The sequence below is a fragment of the Petaurus breviceps genome, unplaced genomic scaffold (assembly GCF_028583685.1).
Source record: "Petaurus breviceps papuanus isolate PSGF00001 unplaced genomic scaffold, PetGlider_PUasm1.0 138, whole genome shotgun sequence".
Lineage (NCBI taxonomy): Eukaryota > Metazoa > Chordata > Mammalia > Diprotodontia > Petauridae > Petaurus > Petaurus breviceps.
Window position 1 is genome coordinate 12920841 of NW_027185694.1, and position 18203 is coordinate 12939043.

At 39.2% G+C, this 18203-nt stretch overlaps 1 protein-coding gene across 2 annotated transcripts in view; it reads left to right on the plus strand.

Moving 5' to 3' along the window:
- Positions 1 to 18203, plus strand: part of STX17 (syntaxin 17) — an 85444-nt gene that overhangs the window by 11026 nt on the left and 56215 nt on the right. For both annotated transcript variants that reach the window (XM_069105873.1, XM_069105863.1), the window contains exon 3: positions 5566 to 5631. In XM_069105873.1, coding sequence (XP_068961974.1) covers positions 5566 to 5631 — 66 coding nt within the window. The remainder of the gene's footprint in view (positions 1 to 5565; positions 5632 to 18203) is intronic.

Consider the following 18203-nt stretch of genomic DNA (forward strand, 5'->3'; position numbering starts at 1 on the left):
TTCCTGAGCACCTAGATAGTTCATGGCATATAGCAGATAATACATAAATTTAATTGATTATTGATAATTGATAAATGGATGTTCATTGTTACAAAAGGACATCTGAATCTCATCATTTCACTCTGAGGCAGCATTTTAGAGAGGAGAAAGAGTTGTGAGACATATTGCCCAAAGGTCAGTTTGGAGATGGAGGGAGAATAATTGATAGTAGTATGAAAATGAAGGAACTGGCAATAGTGGTAATGTCATGGAATCCAAACTGGCTAGAGACTGGATAGATAAGGGACTTCATGATTGGAGGGAATATCAGGTTGGACATTGATTGTGCTGGGTGACCAGTGGTTGGGCAGCAGGAAACTTGGACCAGCAGGAGAGTGGGGATGAAATGGAGGATGAGATCTTGAGACAGAAACCTTTTTTTCAGGTGGAGCCATCAAGCCCCATAGAGACCAGGTAAAGATCCCTAAAATTCTTCTGCATGTAGCCTACAGGCAAACCACCCCTTAAAAAGAAGGGGAAGAAACAAAACAAAACTTGTCTAAATAGATTGCCTAGAGTACAGGGATGGGGCACACCGCCAGGCCACACAAGGCCTTCTAAGTCCTCAGGTGAAGCCTTTTGACTGAGTCCAAGTTTTACAGAGCAAATCCTTTTATGCAGGGATTTGTTCTGTGAAGTTTGGATCCAGTCAGCAGGCTTTGCTTGAGGACCTAGAGGGCCACATGTAGCCTCAAGGCCAAAGGTGCCTCACCCCTGGCCTGGACCCTCCAAAGCATTCTGCCTTGTTTTGGCTTCTGACCTGGCTCTAATATCCATAGTTTGCATTGGTTTCTCCTGTTCCTGACTTCTCCCGTCCTGCCATCCCAAAAGAGATCTTCTTCTCTCTTTGACCTTGGACTCTGGAGCCTATGTGTGTGAATATATCCTAGTGTAGCCCTTGCTACAGTGTATCTGACAGTAGTATTGTTGCCTAGCCATAGTTATGTCCCTTTACCTATTATTTTGGCTTAAAATCAGCTCCTTTCTTAGTCAGATAAAGGATCCCTGCCTTTCCCAGTACACAGCTGCCATACACCTGACTCTCTTTTTCCCCTTCCCCTTGTTTTACTCTTCCCACCCTCCAGTTGTTTGCCAAATGATCCCATGTATACCATGTTTTAAAGACATTTGCTTACGAATGATAGCCTGAGGGTTGTGGGGAGCAGAAGTCTTCAACTATTTAGGAGATGTTTTCTGGCAGTGGGGGAGGGGGACGTCAGCTGCTTCAGAGGAAGGAATGAAAAGAGGTTTTAGGAAATCTGATTGGGAAGGGCACTAGGTCTAAGGCACAGGACTAGGGAAAGACACCTCAGGAGGTGTTGTAGAAAGTAGACTCTGAACAAGGATAGCCTTTCTCACCTTTCTTTCCCCTTATATTTAATGCTATTTTCCTTCTTTGTGTCATTCCCTTTTTTTTCTTTTTTGGGAGAGGTAGGGCAATTGGGGTTAAGTGACTTGCCCGAGGTCACACAGCTATTAAATGTTAAGTGTCTGAGGCCACATTTGAACTCAGGTCCTTCTGACTCCAGGGCCAGTTGCTGTATTTACTGTGCCATCTAGCTGCCCTGTCCTTCCCTTTTATAGTCCCTTGGTTCCTCATTCTCTCAAGTCCTTTTGTGCTAAATCTTTCAGTCTTTTGTATGAAATTTGCTTTGCTTTATTATTCTGTTCCAGTATTTGTGAAATTGCAGAAAGCCTCCAAATAATTACTGTATATTTATACTTTCAAAGCAAGCACTTAGTTTCAGTGCTAGCATATAATACTTGACTCCAATTTACTTCATGTTACCGGTCATTTGATCTGTTTCCTGAGATGGTTTCTGGTCTTCATCTAATACAGTGCCTTATACATAATAGGTCTTCAGATAATTGTTTAATTATTTAATGGATTATGACTTTTCACCTATACAAAACTAAGCAGCACATTTTAAAAGATGTTTTATATATGTGTGTGTATATGTATACATACGTGCATAAAGGAGTTTAACCAGAGTGTAGTTCACTGTGGACAAAGAAAATATTGAGGATCTTGGAAGTCAGACAATGACTTACTTTCAAAGGAACACATTCTTGGAGAAAGCCAAGTGTTGAAAGATAAAATATTTATTATATTGAATGTCAGCCACCTGATTTTACTCTAAAAAAAGAAATACAGAGCAAATTGGAGGCAAGCTTTTAATTTAAGTCACCCTATAGGTATATAAAACAATGAAAGCAATGTATTGTGAACACCTGGAGCTCTATATCATAGTATCTTCATCATTAGCTTATATTACATAACATAGTATATATTAATATTAACTTATTCAGGCAAGAGTTTATGAGATAATTTCTTCTCGGCTGACAATTTTGTCTTTTAGAAAGTAAAAGAAAGAATAAGGGGATCTGTTACTTTGGACCTAATTTTTACCAATAGTAAAGAAAGAATAGGTTGATGAAGTTGAAAGAGAGCCTTAGAGAAATATGACTGTATCACGTTTTAGTTAGTAATAGCCGAGGAGGAGAACGAGTAAGTAGGCATACTTTAAACAAGCCGACTTCAGACAGTTCAGAGAAAAGATAGGTACAACATCATGTATGGCCTGAGATGCCAAAAAGAAAGATGATTGAGGAAAATGGTAAGGTTTGTTTTTTGTTGTTGTTGGTTTTTTGTTTTTATTTTGTTTTTTTTGCTTTTTGGAGGGGGGGGCAGGGCAGTTGGGGTTAAGTGACTTGCCCAAGGTCACACAGCTAGTAAGTGTTAAGTGTCTGAGGCCGGATTTGAACTCAGGTTCTCCTGACTTCAGGGCCAGTGCTCTATTCACTGTGCCACCTAGCCACCCCAATGGTAGGTTTTTAAGTGAAATTATGACAACACAATAAAAATATCATCTCAGTAAGAAAAGGACATATTCGTAAAAGACCCATATAGTTACAGTGGGAGATCCATGATAAGCTTGGATTTTAAAAGGACATGTTCAAAAGACGGAAATAGGTGCATATAACCAACAATAAAAATCTAAAAGCAAACTAGTGTAAGCCATAAGAATAAAGTGAAGGAGGCTTAAGCCCAGAATGAACTGAGATTGACCAAAAAAGAAAATGAAAACAACAAAATGGCATGATACTATCTTTGGATATTTGAACAGCTAGAAGGTAAAAAAAGAGATTAAACACTACATACATACACACGATATTACATATACAATATTAGACATTATATATGTATATCATATATACATATGTATATGCTGTCTGATTTCTATTTTACCTGTGTGTACACACACACACACGGGAGGAGAGGGAGAACTACAGAAAAGAACTGAGACTGATTGTTGGAAGGGAGGCACAATTTGGTTCAATATAAGAAAAAACTTTCTAGCAATCAAAGCTATTCAAAAAGAGTATATAAACATGGAAGAAGGGTGAACCTCACTTTTACTTAAAACAGTTAAACATACATACATACATACACCGTTTAATATAGAAATACATGAACTCGAGAACTAGGCTTCCTTGATTATGTTATTTGTTACAAGTTTTGTTTTGTTTTTTTCCCCTTTCTCAGTCAGTCGGGGAAATAGGGGTAAGAGGGCTTAGCAGTAGTGCTGCCTCCCAAAAAAAGGCCATTGAAACACTTTAAAACGCACAGAAGAGAACAGAATAAAGTTCTGAAGGAAGTACAGACAAGGGGATGGTTTTTTTTAAATCTTTTTAAAAAATATTTATTTTTAACATTCTTTTTTTAAATTTTGAGTTTGAAATTTTGTCGACTTTCAGCCCTCCCCCATTCTTTGAGAAGGCAAGCAATATGATATCAGCTATACATATGAAATCATATTGCTTGCCTTCTCAAAGAATCAGCTATACATATGAAATCATGTAAAACATATTTCTGCATTAGCCATGTTAAAGAATTAAAGAAAAACAAAGTTAAAAAATTATACTTCAGTTTACACTTAGAATTCATCAATTTTCTCTCTGGGGGTAGATAGCATTCTTCATCACAGATCTTTTGGAATTGTCTTGCATGATTGTATTGATCAGAGTAGAAGGGGGACAGTTTTGAAAGTAATATATGAAATTTCCTGTATACTTAAAAAAATAAAGCCGTATGAAATAGAGATGGACAATTTCCTGTATGTAGTCTTTTTTGTATTTCTGACTGTGCATATCTAAAATGCATTTTTTTGGTGTTTAAACTTAGAATAAAAAACTTAAAAACAAAGTAAAGTACATGCACTCTACAAAAAAGGACTTGGTATTAGGGCTTGATGTTGCCACTGAGATGCATTTGATAGTGAATCTATACCTATTATGTAATAAGAGCCCTAACAGGACCCAGATGAATTTTGGCTGCATAAACTCTATATTGGACAAGTTCTACATGATTTCCTGACTCTCTTCATCACTTCAGAAGCAAGTACCAACTTTGTTTCTTGTTCCACTTGATTTTTCTGTTTTGTTCAATTACTAATATTGCAATGATATTCTTTACTATTTTCATCATAAATATATGCTATTTCAGCAACATTATGGATTAAATAGACTTTTGTGGGCTAGCCTGGGAACCTAAGAACCATTCGGAAATTTTTTCTTAGGGAAAAGTTGTTCCGAGTTCCAAACTTGAACTTTTGGAACACAAAGTCTTTGTAAGTTGGTAACTTCCTGTGTCTAGGCTCTTAACAGTGAGGACAGATAAATGATTCCTGCAGGTCCATAGTGTATGGTTTTTCTCCATTGTGCAGCAGTTTATGTCTTATGTATGTGTCCTAGAAAGGCCATTGAAGAACTTATTTATGCACAGTGGAATAATACCTTGAGTGACTGGCCGGCTATAGCTGCTCATTGAATAACAGGCCTGGGCCCTGTGCTGCTAAGCACTGGAGACTCAAAGAAAAGTAGAAAATCATCCCAGCACTTGAGCTTACGCTCTGTTGGGGGAAATGACATATAAACAACTATGTACAGACAAGCTAAACATTGGATAAATTGGAGATAATCAGCAGAGAAAGAGCATGACAATCAGGTGGGATTCAGGACAATTACACTTTACTGGTTTGTTTTGCAACTTTGCCTATACCTCTGAGCACCTTAGTTTTCTCGTCTGCAAAATGAGGATGTGGGATTAGATGACTCTAAAGTCTCTTTTAGCTCTGAATTTGTGATATTATCATCTCCCAAGTTAGCTCTTTTGCCCTATCTCCCTTCCTCAAAGCTCACACAGATCTCAAACAAGGAAAGAACTGTGGCCTGTAACTGCCACTTCTCTTCTCTTCTCCTACAGAAATGTGTACTGTCCCAGGAGTACTACTAGTAATTGTAATAAATTAGGGAAATAACTCAATTTATTTCTGGGATAGGGTGGAGGGCCTCAGGCCCAAGCACAGCAAAGGTCTAATGCCATACCCTAGTTGTTTTTAAGAGAAAAAAAATCATTTCAAAGAAGGAAATTATTACTGAAAATTTCAGGAATTTCTTGAGTTAGGTTATTCAGTTCCTAAACATGAGAAATTGCATAGTTTTTTGTATTTTTTCTTTGTGTAGTATCAGCGATGCAGACTCTGGGATCGATTACATGAAGAGCATATCCATGCAGGACGAACAGTTCAGGTAAAGATACTAAATTGCATGTGTTGAATCTACAAAAAATTAAAAAATAATCATTTATTTGTGGTGAGGTAGTTATAAGAATCACATAACTGTTCCATCATTCTGTCATAGTTAAAAGCATTATAAAATGTTCCCTCTATCATAAGGATAGAAATAAAGCTAATCCCTCTAAATTGTACTGCTAGTAGCCCAAACTGAGTAGTTTATTTTTTAGCTCTTACTGCATAGACAAATATAAAGAATTGTTTTAGGGTATTGCCTTCATTTTTTTTTGTCACATTATTTAGATGAATATAAAAAGTTATTTATGAAGCTAGTCCTTTGGTCAAAGTTATTTCTCATGAAGTCTGTGATTTATAAAATGGGTAATTATATTATGTCAATTATTAGCAAACAGAGGGTTCCTTTTGTCATAATCATGCCTTTGTACTATTTAGAAGATTCCTTTGATATGGCTTAAAATTTTGAAGGTATGAGAAGCTTTTATTTCTCAACAAAAGCCTATTTAATTCATTATTTGATCCCTATAAAGGTCTTGGTATAATTTTTATATTTTTGGTTTGATGAGATTTCAATTAGAAAACACCTAAAATAACATTTTTTTAATCAAATGTTTTATTAACTTCTAGTTTACGTCATTCATTTCCGCAAGATTTTGAGTTACAAATTTTCTCCCCATTTTTTCCCTACCCACCATTCCAAAATAGTGATCCCACTGGAAATCCCATCCTCCAATCTGCTGTCTCCCATATTTTCTCCCATACCACCTCTGACTTTCCAGTAGGGCATGGTGGATCTCTATGCCCCAGTGCCTGTATATCTTATTTCCCAGTTACATATAAAATAATATTAATAATAGTATATATATATAGATATATATTTTTTAAACATTTGATTTTAAAACTTTGAAGTCCAGATTCATTCCCTTCCTCTCTTGTCACCCACCCTTACTTGGAAGATAAGCAGTTAAGTATAGGTTGTACATGTGTAGCTATGCAAAACATTTCCATAGTGTATATATTTCCCTCCCTCCTATCCCACCTCCCACTTGTTCTATTCTCTACTTTGATCCTGTCCCTTTTCAAAAGTGGGTACTTCCAATTTCTCTCCCCCCAGCCTGCCCTCCCTTCCATCATCCCCCCTCTCATCCCCTTCCCCCCTACTCTCTTGTAGGGTGAGATACCCTATTTAGTGTGTATATCATTCCCTCCCTAAGCCAAATTCAATGAGAATAAGGTTGACCCATTCCCTTTTGCCTTCCTATTCTTCCCCTCCATTGTAACCATTTTCCCTTGCCTCTTTTATATGAGATAGTTTACCCCATTCTGTCTCTCCCCATCTCCTCTCATTATATTCCTCTCTCACCTCTTAATTTCACCTTTTAAGTATCATCCCTTCCGATTAAATTGGTCTTGTGCCCTCTATATATGTACACACCTGTACACACATATACACACATTCACATATATATTCATATGCCCATATACTCTCCTATATAGACATATGTATGTATGAATGTATATATATATATATATATGTTTATATATTTCTGTTCGCTTCAACTATTCTCATGCTGAGAAAAGTTTCATAAGTTACAGTTATCGTTTTTCCATGTAGGGATGTAAATAGTTCAACTTTGATAAGTTCCTTATGATTTCTTTTCCCTGTTTACCTTCTCATGCTTCTCTTGCTTCTTGTATCTGAATGTTTTTTTTCAACTCTGGTTTTTTCATCAAGAATGTTCGTAAGTGGGGTGGCTAGGTGGTGCAGTGAGTAAGAGCACTGGCCCCGGAGTCGGGAGGACCTGGGATTGGTCCCGGCCTCAGATACTTAACACCCCCACCAAAAAAAAAACCAAACTATCCATATAACCTTGAGCAAATTACTTAACCCCAATTGCTTTAAAAAAAAAAAAGAATGTTCAAAAGTCCTCTATTCTACTGAATGACCATATTTTCCTCTGAAACATGATACTCAGTTTTTCTGGGTAGGTGATTCTTAGTTTTAATCCCAGCTCCTTTGACCAGAATATTATATTCCAAGCCCTTTGATCCCTCAGTGTAGAAGCTGCCAGATCCTGCGTTATCCTGATTGTGTTTCTACAATATTCAAATTTTTTCTTCTTGGCTTCTTGTAATATTTTCTCCTTGATCTGCTGATCTGAAGTCCTTCCAGCCAGCAGCTGGCTGTAGCGCCCTGAGGCTAAGACCTCTGGCTCCCACGGGGCTGGAGTCGGCTCCCAGAGTGCTAAGCTGGCCGCTTCCTGCCAGGCTGTCCTCAGAGGGAGGTTAGCTTTTCTGTGTCATTTTGTGGGTTCTGTAGCTCCACAGTTTGTTTAGAATCACCTTTTACATGAATTGGAGGAGGTGGAAGCTGGAGTCCCTCAGAAGTCCTGTTTCTACTCCGCCATCTTGACTCTGCCCCCCATGTTTCTAGATATAAATACAAATCATAGCTTGCATTGTGGTTTGGGTCTGTTTTGTTTTTACTTCCAAAATCTTGGAAGGGACCTCTGAAGTCATCTAACCCAAACCAAACTTAAATATGTATTCCCTCCATAGCATCCCCAGCAAATGATCAAACATTGTTCACTGGTAGATACCTAGCAAGAAGGCACTCTGTTTCCCAAGGAATTATGTTCCACTTCTGGATAGCTCTAACATTAAGAAGTTTTCCATCAACTTTCATTTACTGCTCCTACTTTTACCCTTGAAGGTCAAGGAGAATTAATTTTTTTAACTCAATCTTTTTTGCTAATCAGCAAGCATTTAATTTTTCTTCCCCCACTGGGAAAAAGAAAAGAGAAGAAAAAAAATCTTTGTAACAAATATGCATATTCAAGCAAAACAAATCCTATATTGACCATTGCCAGAATTGTGTCACAGAATGGACTTTTTTTTTTTTGCTTTTTTTAGGGCAGTTGGGGTTAAGCAACTTGCCCAAGGTCACGTGGCTAGTAAGTGTTAAGTGTCTAAGGCCAGATCTGAACTCAGGTCCTCCTGACTTCAAGGCCAGTGCTCTATTCACTGCACAACCTAGCCGCCCCTACAGAGTGAATTTTTTAAAATAAATTTTTGTTGATATCTTTTTTTTTAATCGCCTAAATTTCTCCTTGTATTCCATCCCTCTCCCCTCTCAGAAAGTCATTCCTTATAACAAGCAACTTTAAAAAAAAGAGAAAAGAAAGTCCACGAAACCAATCAGTACATCAAAGAAAACAAAAACAAAAAACTAGGAGCAACTAGGGGGTGCAGTGAAGTCAGGAGGACCTGAGTTCAAATTCGGCCCCAGACACTTGACATTTAACTAGCCATGTGACCTTGGGCAAGTCACTTAACCCCAACTGCTTTGTGTTGCCCCCTCAAAAAAATATGTGACAACATATGCAGTATTATATACACAAGGACTCACCCCCCTACAAAGGAGTAAAGGGAAATGTTTTCTCATTTCTCTTCTTTAGAGTCAGACTCACTCCTTGTAATTTTGCAATATGCATTTTCAGTTATTTTGTGGTGGTTCTTTTCATTTAAATTACTGAGGCGGCAAGCATAGAGAGCAGTACTTGGAGTGAGCAAAACCTGAGCATGAATCCTATCTCAGGTACGCATTAGGTGCACTATGCTGAGCAAATGCCATGATCTCTGTGTGATTCTATTTCATCATCTGTAAAATGGGGATAACAACAGCACAACAACTTTCTGGTTGTTGTGAGAATCAAATGAGTTAACACATGTGAAGCATTTTGTGAATTGTAAAGTGCTATATAAAAGCTACTGTTGTTATTGTAGTCATTGTACGTATTGTTTTCTTGATTCTGCCAAGTACAATGAATCTAATCCCTCTTCCACATGACAGTTCTTCAGACACTTGAATATAGCTAAGATAATGAAGTCCTTTCTTTACTAGACTAATCGACTAGCATATATGTTTTGTTCAATGAAACCTTTTGTGGCATATTCTCACCATGCCAGCACTGATATGTGCAAAGACAGTAATAACCTGGATCATGCTATTCCTCACAAGTGTTCCACCTCTATGTCTGTGTCTTAGATTTTCTTATTTAATCATTCTACTTCTCTCTTTGCCTTGCAGCTGCAAACCCTGTTCTTTGTCTTTCCTATGGTTTCTCATCCCTCAGTTCTTTTCCAGGACATCACCCCTACACTGGATATATACATCTTGACCCCTTGATGAGCCATAGTTCAACTATACACTGTTCTCTTCTCTTGAATCCCTTGTCCTCTTATCCTGTCACCAGTCTTGCCCTGCTAAACCTTCCCTTGCATTACTCCTATTATTCACTGCCTTCATTCCTATTCATGTGCTACTAAACAAAGCTGGAAAAAATCATCAAACTTTACTGTGTCTTTTGCTCTATTACAAATTTGTTTACATAATTACAAATGGTTCTTTACTGTGGCAAGACAATCCTTTCACAACTCCCTAATAGATTAATTATCCTACACACCCCAGTGCCTTTTCCAGACTTTTTTATCCTTCCTCCAACCTTCTCAGTTGAAAATATTACCTCAGAGGGGCGGCCAGGTAGCACAGCGAGTAAGAGCACCGGCTCCAGTGTCGGGATGACCTGGGGATCGATCGAATCCTGGGTTCAAACACTTAGCACCCACCCAGAAACACCTGGCCGTGTAACCTTGAGCAAGTTATTTAACCCCAATTGCTTAGGGGCGTGTAGCAGCAAGCACCCCAGCGTCCCCAGGGTGGCTGCCAACACAGGTTCTTAGATCTGCTTTGTTAAAGGAAAGTAACTCAAAATCAGTTAACAGGCTTACTTTAATCAGTCAAACATATATTGTTTACCTAGTTCAGGGGAAAAAGGTCAGCACCCCAAACTTCAGAGTATACAGACAGAATTATCAAGACAGAGAAACAGATCAAGTAGACAGGTTTCCAAACTGTCCAACCATTACATCCATACCAAATCAACATCTGGGTTTTTCAAAGCCGGGGGGCTCTCAACAACGGCTTCCCAGAGTATCATCTGATCAAATCACAGAACACTTCTCAAAGTGAGCCCCAAAGTAAAGCCTCACATCAGGGATTATATAGCCTTCTCCTGGGTCAGAGAATGTAACCACACTCTTGACCCACTGCCCAATCACACAGCATCAAGGTGTGGGCATTCCTGAAAACCAAGCCTTCTGCCACAGGCTCCATGTGACCGTGTTCAGCCTATTAGGAGGAAGAGTATATTTTCAAATCAAGGAAGGCTCTCAGAGTCTCTTAAGCCTATCAAAGGGCCTAAGGGCAGGGAAGATCTTTAAATTTGCATTTCCATTACAAGATCTTTCATGCCCATAGCATAGTCAATTTACTTTTGAATTAGTACTAAACATCTCTTAGGTCACATTTTCAAGATACAGAACTAAAGTTACCAAAGTGGCTGCTGGGCCTTATACAAACACAAAGTACATTGCATTACCACCTCAATTCAAAACAAGAGTCCAAATAAAGTTCTCTTGGGTGGAGTGGGGTGTCCTTCCCCTCACACAGCTCCAGCCCCTGCTTCCAAGTACAGAGAGGGGGTTGGGCAACAAAACCAACAAGGTGGGGTCCTTGGGGGTCCACGGCACTTCATTCCACCCACCATAGTCCACAAGTCCATCCTCCTCCTGGGTCCCAAACTGTGGGATGCAGCAAGGAAACACATTCAGGGCCCCTGCTTTGCTGCTCAGTTCTTATCTTTTCCTGTGGGTGAATTCCAAACTCCTGGGTTCCTTCTCCTCCCGCAGGCGGCAGCCTCTCCTGGCTCCTGGCAGGTCCCGATGCAGGCAGTTCACCATTCCAATGTAATGGAAATGCAAATTTATGTAATGGTTGGACAGTTTGGAAACTTGTCTACTTGATCTGTTTCTCTGTCTTGATAATTCTGTCTGTATACTCTGAAGTTCGGGGTGCTGACCTTTTTCCCCTGAACTAGGTAAACGATACATATTTGACTGATTAAAGTAAGCTTGTTAACCCATTTTGAGTTGCTTTCCTTTAACAAAGCAGATCTAAAAACCTGTGATGGCAGCCACCCTGGGGACGCTGGGGTGCTTGCTGATACAGGGCGGCCAGGTGTCTTAGCAAGTAAGAGCACCAGCTCCAATGTTGGGATGACCTGGGGATCAAATCTGGGCTCAGATACTTAGCACCACACCCAGAAATAACTGGCTGTGTAACCTTGAACAAGTTACTTAACCCTTATTGCTTTAAAAAATATATATATATTACCTCAAATTTCCCTGAAAAAAATTGAAACCATTCTCCAAGCCTCTTTATATTATTATTCCCTTCTTCTCATCTCATATCACTTAGTTTTCCACCGTTGTCTGCTCCTTTATCCCTGTCTTACATGAAGAGTTGGCCCTTCTCCTAACCCTGCTGTATGACAATCCTATTCTGTCCCATCTTCTTTTTCAGATTTGCCCCCTTGATCATCCTCTCACTAGTCTTCAGTGTCTCTCTGTCTCCTGGTCGCTTACCTACTTCCTACAAATATCCCTGCATCTCCTTCCTCAAAAAACTCTTACTGATCTGTCCATTTCTACTAGCTATCATACCACATCTCTTTTTCCTTTTGTGGCTGATCTCCTTGAAGAGTTCTTCTGTAATCAGTGCTTCCATTTCCTTTACCAAATCTAACGAGTATTTTCTCTATTTTCAACCTTCTAGACCTCACTGTAGCCTTTGAGCCTATTGAATATCTTCTTCTTCTTGATACTTTCTTATCTCTAGGTTTTCATAACATTACTCTCATGATTTTCCTCCTACCTGTGTCCCCCAAGCCTCTATCCAGCATCCTTTTTTCTTCTCTCTATATACTATATCACTTGGTGATCTCATGCATACTCATTTGTTCAATTATCTCTGTACAGCTGATTCCCAGATCTGCTTATCCAGCCCCACCATCTCAATTTCCAGTCTCAAATCTCCAACTGCTTATCTTGAACCATATGTCCTATAGACATCTTAAACTAAGCTTATCCCAAACTGAATTCCTTATCTTTCCCCCAAAGTTCTCAGCGCTTCCCGATTTTCATATTACTATGAACAGCACCATTATTATCCTTCCAGTCACTTAGGCTCACACAGAGGGGGTCTTATTTGTCTCCTTACTCTCTTATCCCCCATATGTAATCTGTTGTGAAGTCCTGCCAATTTTACCTTTGTAACATCCATCATATATTCTCCCTTCTGTTCTCTGACATTGTACTGGCATGGGTCCACTACTGCAACACCAACCTAATGTGGGCTTTTATAGCTTCATGACTGGACAATTTCTTATAGTAACCTTCTGGTTGGTTTCCCTGCCTCAAGTCTCTCCCTACTGTAGTCCATCCTTGACTCAGCCGTCAAATTGAACTTTCTAAAGTGCAAGTCTGACCACATCACCTCTCCCCCACACCAGCTCAGTAAACTACAGTATCTCCCTGTCACCTCCAGGATTAAATATAAAATCCCTTATTTGATATTTAAAGTTCTTCACAATTTGGACCACTCCTAATTTTCCATTTTCTGTATGGCTTACTCCCCATATGTACTCTTGTGATACAATGACACTAGCCTCCTTGTTATTCCTTGCACAAAACATTTGTCTCCCATCTCTAGGCATTGTCACTGGTTCTCCCCATGTCTAGAATTCTTTTCCTCATCATCTCTGTCTCCTGGCATCCCTCTCTTCCTTCAACTTCCAGCTAAAATCCCATTGTGAGAATATCATAGGTACCAAGAAGGAAGAGAACTCATATTTCCCACCAAACTCAGCTTTCTCATGAATTTCCTTATTTCTATCAAAAGCATTACCATTTTTCTAGTGCCACCCAGGTTTGTGAACTGGGTGTCCTTGTATTAGTATCCCCAGTGCTTAACACAGTGCCTGGCACATAGTTGGTGCTTAATAAATGCTTGTTGTCTGATTGGTTGACCCTTCTCTGTATGGAAACTATAGTCTCAGGATTTTTCCTAAAATGCTTCCAAAACTGAACACAGTACTCAAATGTGGTCTGACCAGGACTGACACTAGACCTAAAACTTCTCTGATTTTGTATACACATCCTTTTTTAAATTATAGCTTAAGATCAACCTTTTTTTGGTTATATTGTACTATTGATTTCTATTTACCTTGAAGTCCACCAAAAAACTCTAGATCTTTTACACAGAAAAAAATTATCTGCCCATACTACCTTTGCTATCTTGGATTTTTTGGTACCAAAGTAGATCTAAGACTTAGTCCCCCCAGACTCAAAGAGGTAGGCAGGCAGGAGTCACCCTGAATCTACTGAGCCAGCTAGCTATGAGAGAAATGATTATTAATAACCAATATCTTGGGGAGATTCAGAGCACCCTCCTCTTCCAGATTCCTTATTTTAAAAAGTTTAGTCTCTTGAAGGACATTACTGTTAATGAGGTTGAATTAACTCTAATCTTGGTCAGACCTCACCTAACCTTACCAGGAATTTAATCCTACATGGGGAAGCCCATTGTGTTCTACTGAGATTTGGGTGGAGACTGATCCTTTTGTCTAGATAGCCTAAGGCTATTTATGATGACATCATTCTCAGCCCCTCCTTGAACACCTCACTGAACTCTTTGGGAAGAGTATGTAAACAGTGATCCCACCACTATGATTGTCTTTGGTCAAAAAGAGATGGCCAAATGACCATCCTTTTACTAATAACCTGTTGGCCTACCCCCCCCCCCCAGGCTTTTAAATTGTCACAGTTAACAGAGATTGGGGCCAGCAGCTGTCTGCTGGAGTTTCACTAGGGGAAAATCTTTAGCTGTGTTGCCCAGACCTAAATTGAAGTTTAGAGCCTGGAAAGACCAGGAGGTTTAAGCAGTCAGATTCTGTCCTTGATCAGACCCCCATAGGGCCCACTGAAAGTTTTCAGCTGTCTAGCACAAGCCAGGATTCCTGTGATCAGTGAAAAGCATAGCACTGAAAAATTTAGATGCAGCAGGACCCCAAATAAGACAAGCCAGGATCATACAATGCTATGAGAACCTTATTAGAAAAACCTTAACAGAGCCTGGATACAAAGGTGCCCTGAGGGTTAATATTAAGGGTTGCCTTTTCAGTACCTTGTGAGGCCCCTCCTGAGCCTGAGTGTCCTAAAGTCCCTTCCCCTTATCTTGGAATACCATAACACTTGCCCCTTTTCCTAGACACAAAATTCCTTGTCTCCATCATCCTGGGTCTTAAATTTTACTTTGTCTACCTTGTCCTGTCCTTGTAAAAACAAGCCCCTGTCCCTCTATAAATTGCTAGTTCTTCCAGGGCTAGCCTGCTGTTTTTGCAGCATCAATAAAGCTCCCCTTAGTTAGGAGAAAATCGTCTAAGTGAATTCTTTCACATCTGAACCTACTCTCCCAACTCTGACCTCAACCTGGTCCTATAACAAAGTCCATATCCCTGTTGTGGTGGGGGCTCTGCTTTATTAGGATTCCATCATCCAGGGAGAAAGGCTAGTAGAATGAGTAAGTGAAAAAAGTTAAAGAGCTATTATGGTACCATGGATGCTCAACTCACAAACCCAAAAGAGTAAAATAACCAAAAAAAATCCTCAAAAAAAAAAAATAAACCACAGTGTGGCCGCGTGATCAATTAGAATTGCTAAAATAAATGAAGGTGGTGTTTTTTTTTTAAAGAGTTTAAAATATTTATAATTGATATCAGGACACTAGAAGAATTGGAAAAGAAGTGAGAGTTTGGAAGATTTGAAAAGAGAATTAACAATTTAGCACGAGGAGTACAAAAGCTTTCCTAAGTAACAGACTCCTGTTAGATTAGACCAAAAGGAAGTTGATGCCTCCCTGAGACAACAAGATATATTTTTTAAAAGTTAAAAGGTTGAAAAAAATAGAGGAAAATGCAAGATATCCCATATCAAAAACAACTGACCTTGAAAACAGATCAAGGAAAAATAAGAATGACTGATCAAAGCAGAGCCAAGATAGCTAGGTGATAGGGAACAATGTAGTGAATTCCACTCGGTCACCCCAAATCGTTTGTCTAGCCCACCTTGGCATAGGGAGGCAGGGAGAGGGGTCTGCAGATACTGTGAATAGGGTCCAGTCAGTTGCACACCCCTCCTGAGCACTGCCATACCCAGGGAGAGGCTGTGCATCAGCAGAACAGGAGATCTTATACCCATGACGGTTATAGCAATGCGGACAGGTGCAAATTGGCAGCTTTGTCTCCCACTACCCAATTCCAAGTCACAGATCCAGTGCATACAGAAAGGGAAACCTGTGCAGAGTAGGAAGAGTCTGAGCAGTATATGGAGAAAGGATGAAGTTCAGAAGCAAGCAACAGTAGTCCTGTGGGTTAAACCCCAGGCTTAGAGCACTGTCTTACTTCCCAGCATCTAGCCCAGCCTGCAGAAGAATAACTTAAGACAGAAATCCCAGACCAAAGGGGAGCCTGTAATCTGCTGCTGTGAAGCAACAGACTTTCCAGCTGTCTGACAGGGTTCAAGACCAGCAGTCTGCTCTTCCTTAGACGCAAACCAGGTCAAGAACTTACAGAGCTCAGACCAGGAGGGCAACAATAAGACCTCTTTATGGGCACTGACAGCTTAGAGGTCCCTGAGATACTAGATAGCACAGTACTGCTATAGTAGTATAGTACCAAGAAAGCAGGCCTAGTCCACACCTTCCCTCCAGAAATGCTCAAGAGCTCAGACCTAACAGCAAGTCTGAAAGAACAAGCAAGTAAAAAAAAAGAATCACATCATAAAGAGCTATTATGGTGTCAAGGTAGCTCAAGACACAAACCCAAAAGAAGAAAAATGGCTCCAAAACATCTATTTGAAAAACTTTGGAGAATTACAAAGATCAGATGAAAATTCAACTAGAATTCCTAGAAGAAATTAAGCAAAAGTTTAAAAAGAAGTTAATTTTTTTTTTTAATGAATGAAATGAGAACACTTGAGGAAGAAAATGGAAGAGAATTGAAAGTTATGGAAGTAAGGAAATTAAGGAAAGGGAATTAAATTTGGCACAAATAGTACAAAACCTTGTCTAAACAACAAACTCCCTAAAAATATGAATGAACCAAATAGAACCCAGTGACTCCCTGAGGTAACAAGAAATATTAAAAAATGAAGTTAACAGACTGAGAGGAAAATATAAGATATCTCATAGCAAAAACAACTAACATGAAAAAGTGATCAAGGAGGAAAAAAAAAAACCTCCTAGGAACATGATAGCCAAAATCCAGAGTTTCCAGGCTAAAAAAAAAAAAAACTACCATAAGCAGCAAGAAAGAATTCAAGTACCGAGGAGCCAAAATCAGGATCACATGCAATTTAGCAGCCACTATTGTAAAGGAACAAAGAACATGAAATACATTATTCCACAAGCCAAACGATGTGGGCTTATAGCCAAGAATAACTTATTCAGCAAAATTGTGTATAATGCTACAGGGGAGAAATGGACCCTTAATGAAATAAAGGACTTCCAAGCACTACTGATGAAAAGATCAGAGCTGCAGAGAAACTTTGAAGTTCTAACACAAGAGTGAAGAGAAACATAAAAAGATAAACCTGAATAAGCAATGATAAAGCAATAGATAAGGATTAACTACTTACATTCCAGTATGGGGAAATATATATGCCTATATCCCCTCTGAACACTATTACCATCAGGGCTCATTGAGGGAGTCCAGTTAAACAAAGCCTGAGAGTTAGTTTTGCTATATTTTTATGATCTTAAGAAAAGAACAGAAAGAGAATGGAAGAAAAAGACATTGGAGGGGGGGGTAGGTAGGGGAGATGGGTAAGAAGGAAGGGGAAGGTTAGGGGAAATTATCTTGCATTTAAGTACACTTCTGTACAAACTAGGAGGGGACAAGAAGGGGAGTGGCTGATGCTTGAGATATAGGCACATCTACACTGATCAAAAAGAAAGAATACATGCAGTTGAGTACAGAAATAATTTCAACAGGGAACTAGCATAAGGGTAAAGAAGTGAGGAAGGATTAAAGAGGTGATGGGTTCAAGGAGAGATTCATCCTAAACAGAACAAACTAAAGAGGTACAGAAATATTTAGAGCTCCTTTTCAGGTGTCAAAGAATGAGAATCTGAGGAGATGCTCACAAATTGGGGGATGGGTCAGTTATGATATATAAATGGAATACTGTTATGCTGAGCTCTTGTTTAGTGTAGTGACCAACCATCATTCCAGAGTGATGATGAAAGTGATGGTGATATAAAATTTAAGATATCTCATAGCAAAACTAATGATGAAGCATGCTAGCCAGCTCTTGATAGAGAGATGAAGGACTCAGAATGCAGAATGAGACAAAGTTTTTTTGGACATAGCCAAAGTAGAAATTTATTTCGATTGACTACTTAAGTTTGTAATGAGGGAAAAAAAGAATTACTGAACTACCTGAAATCTATGACCAAAAAGATATGGAGATAGGAGATGGAGTGTCATGTGTGAGGAAAAGTAAGGAATCAATCTGAGTGGATTACAAAGTACAAGAAAAGGAGTAATGAGTAACAGATTTGAAAAGGTAATTTGGGGCCAAGTTGTGAGGGACTTTAGAAAACAGACAGAA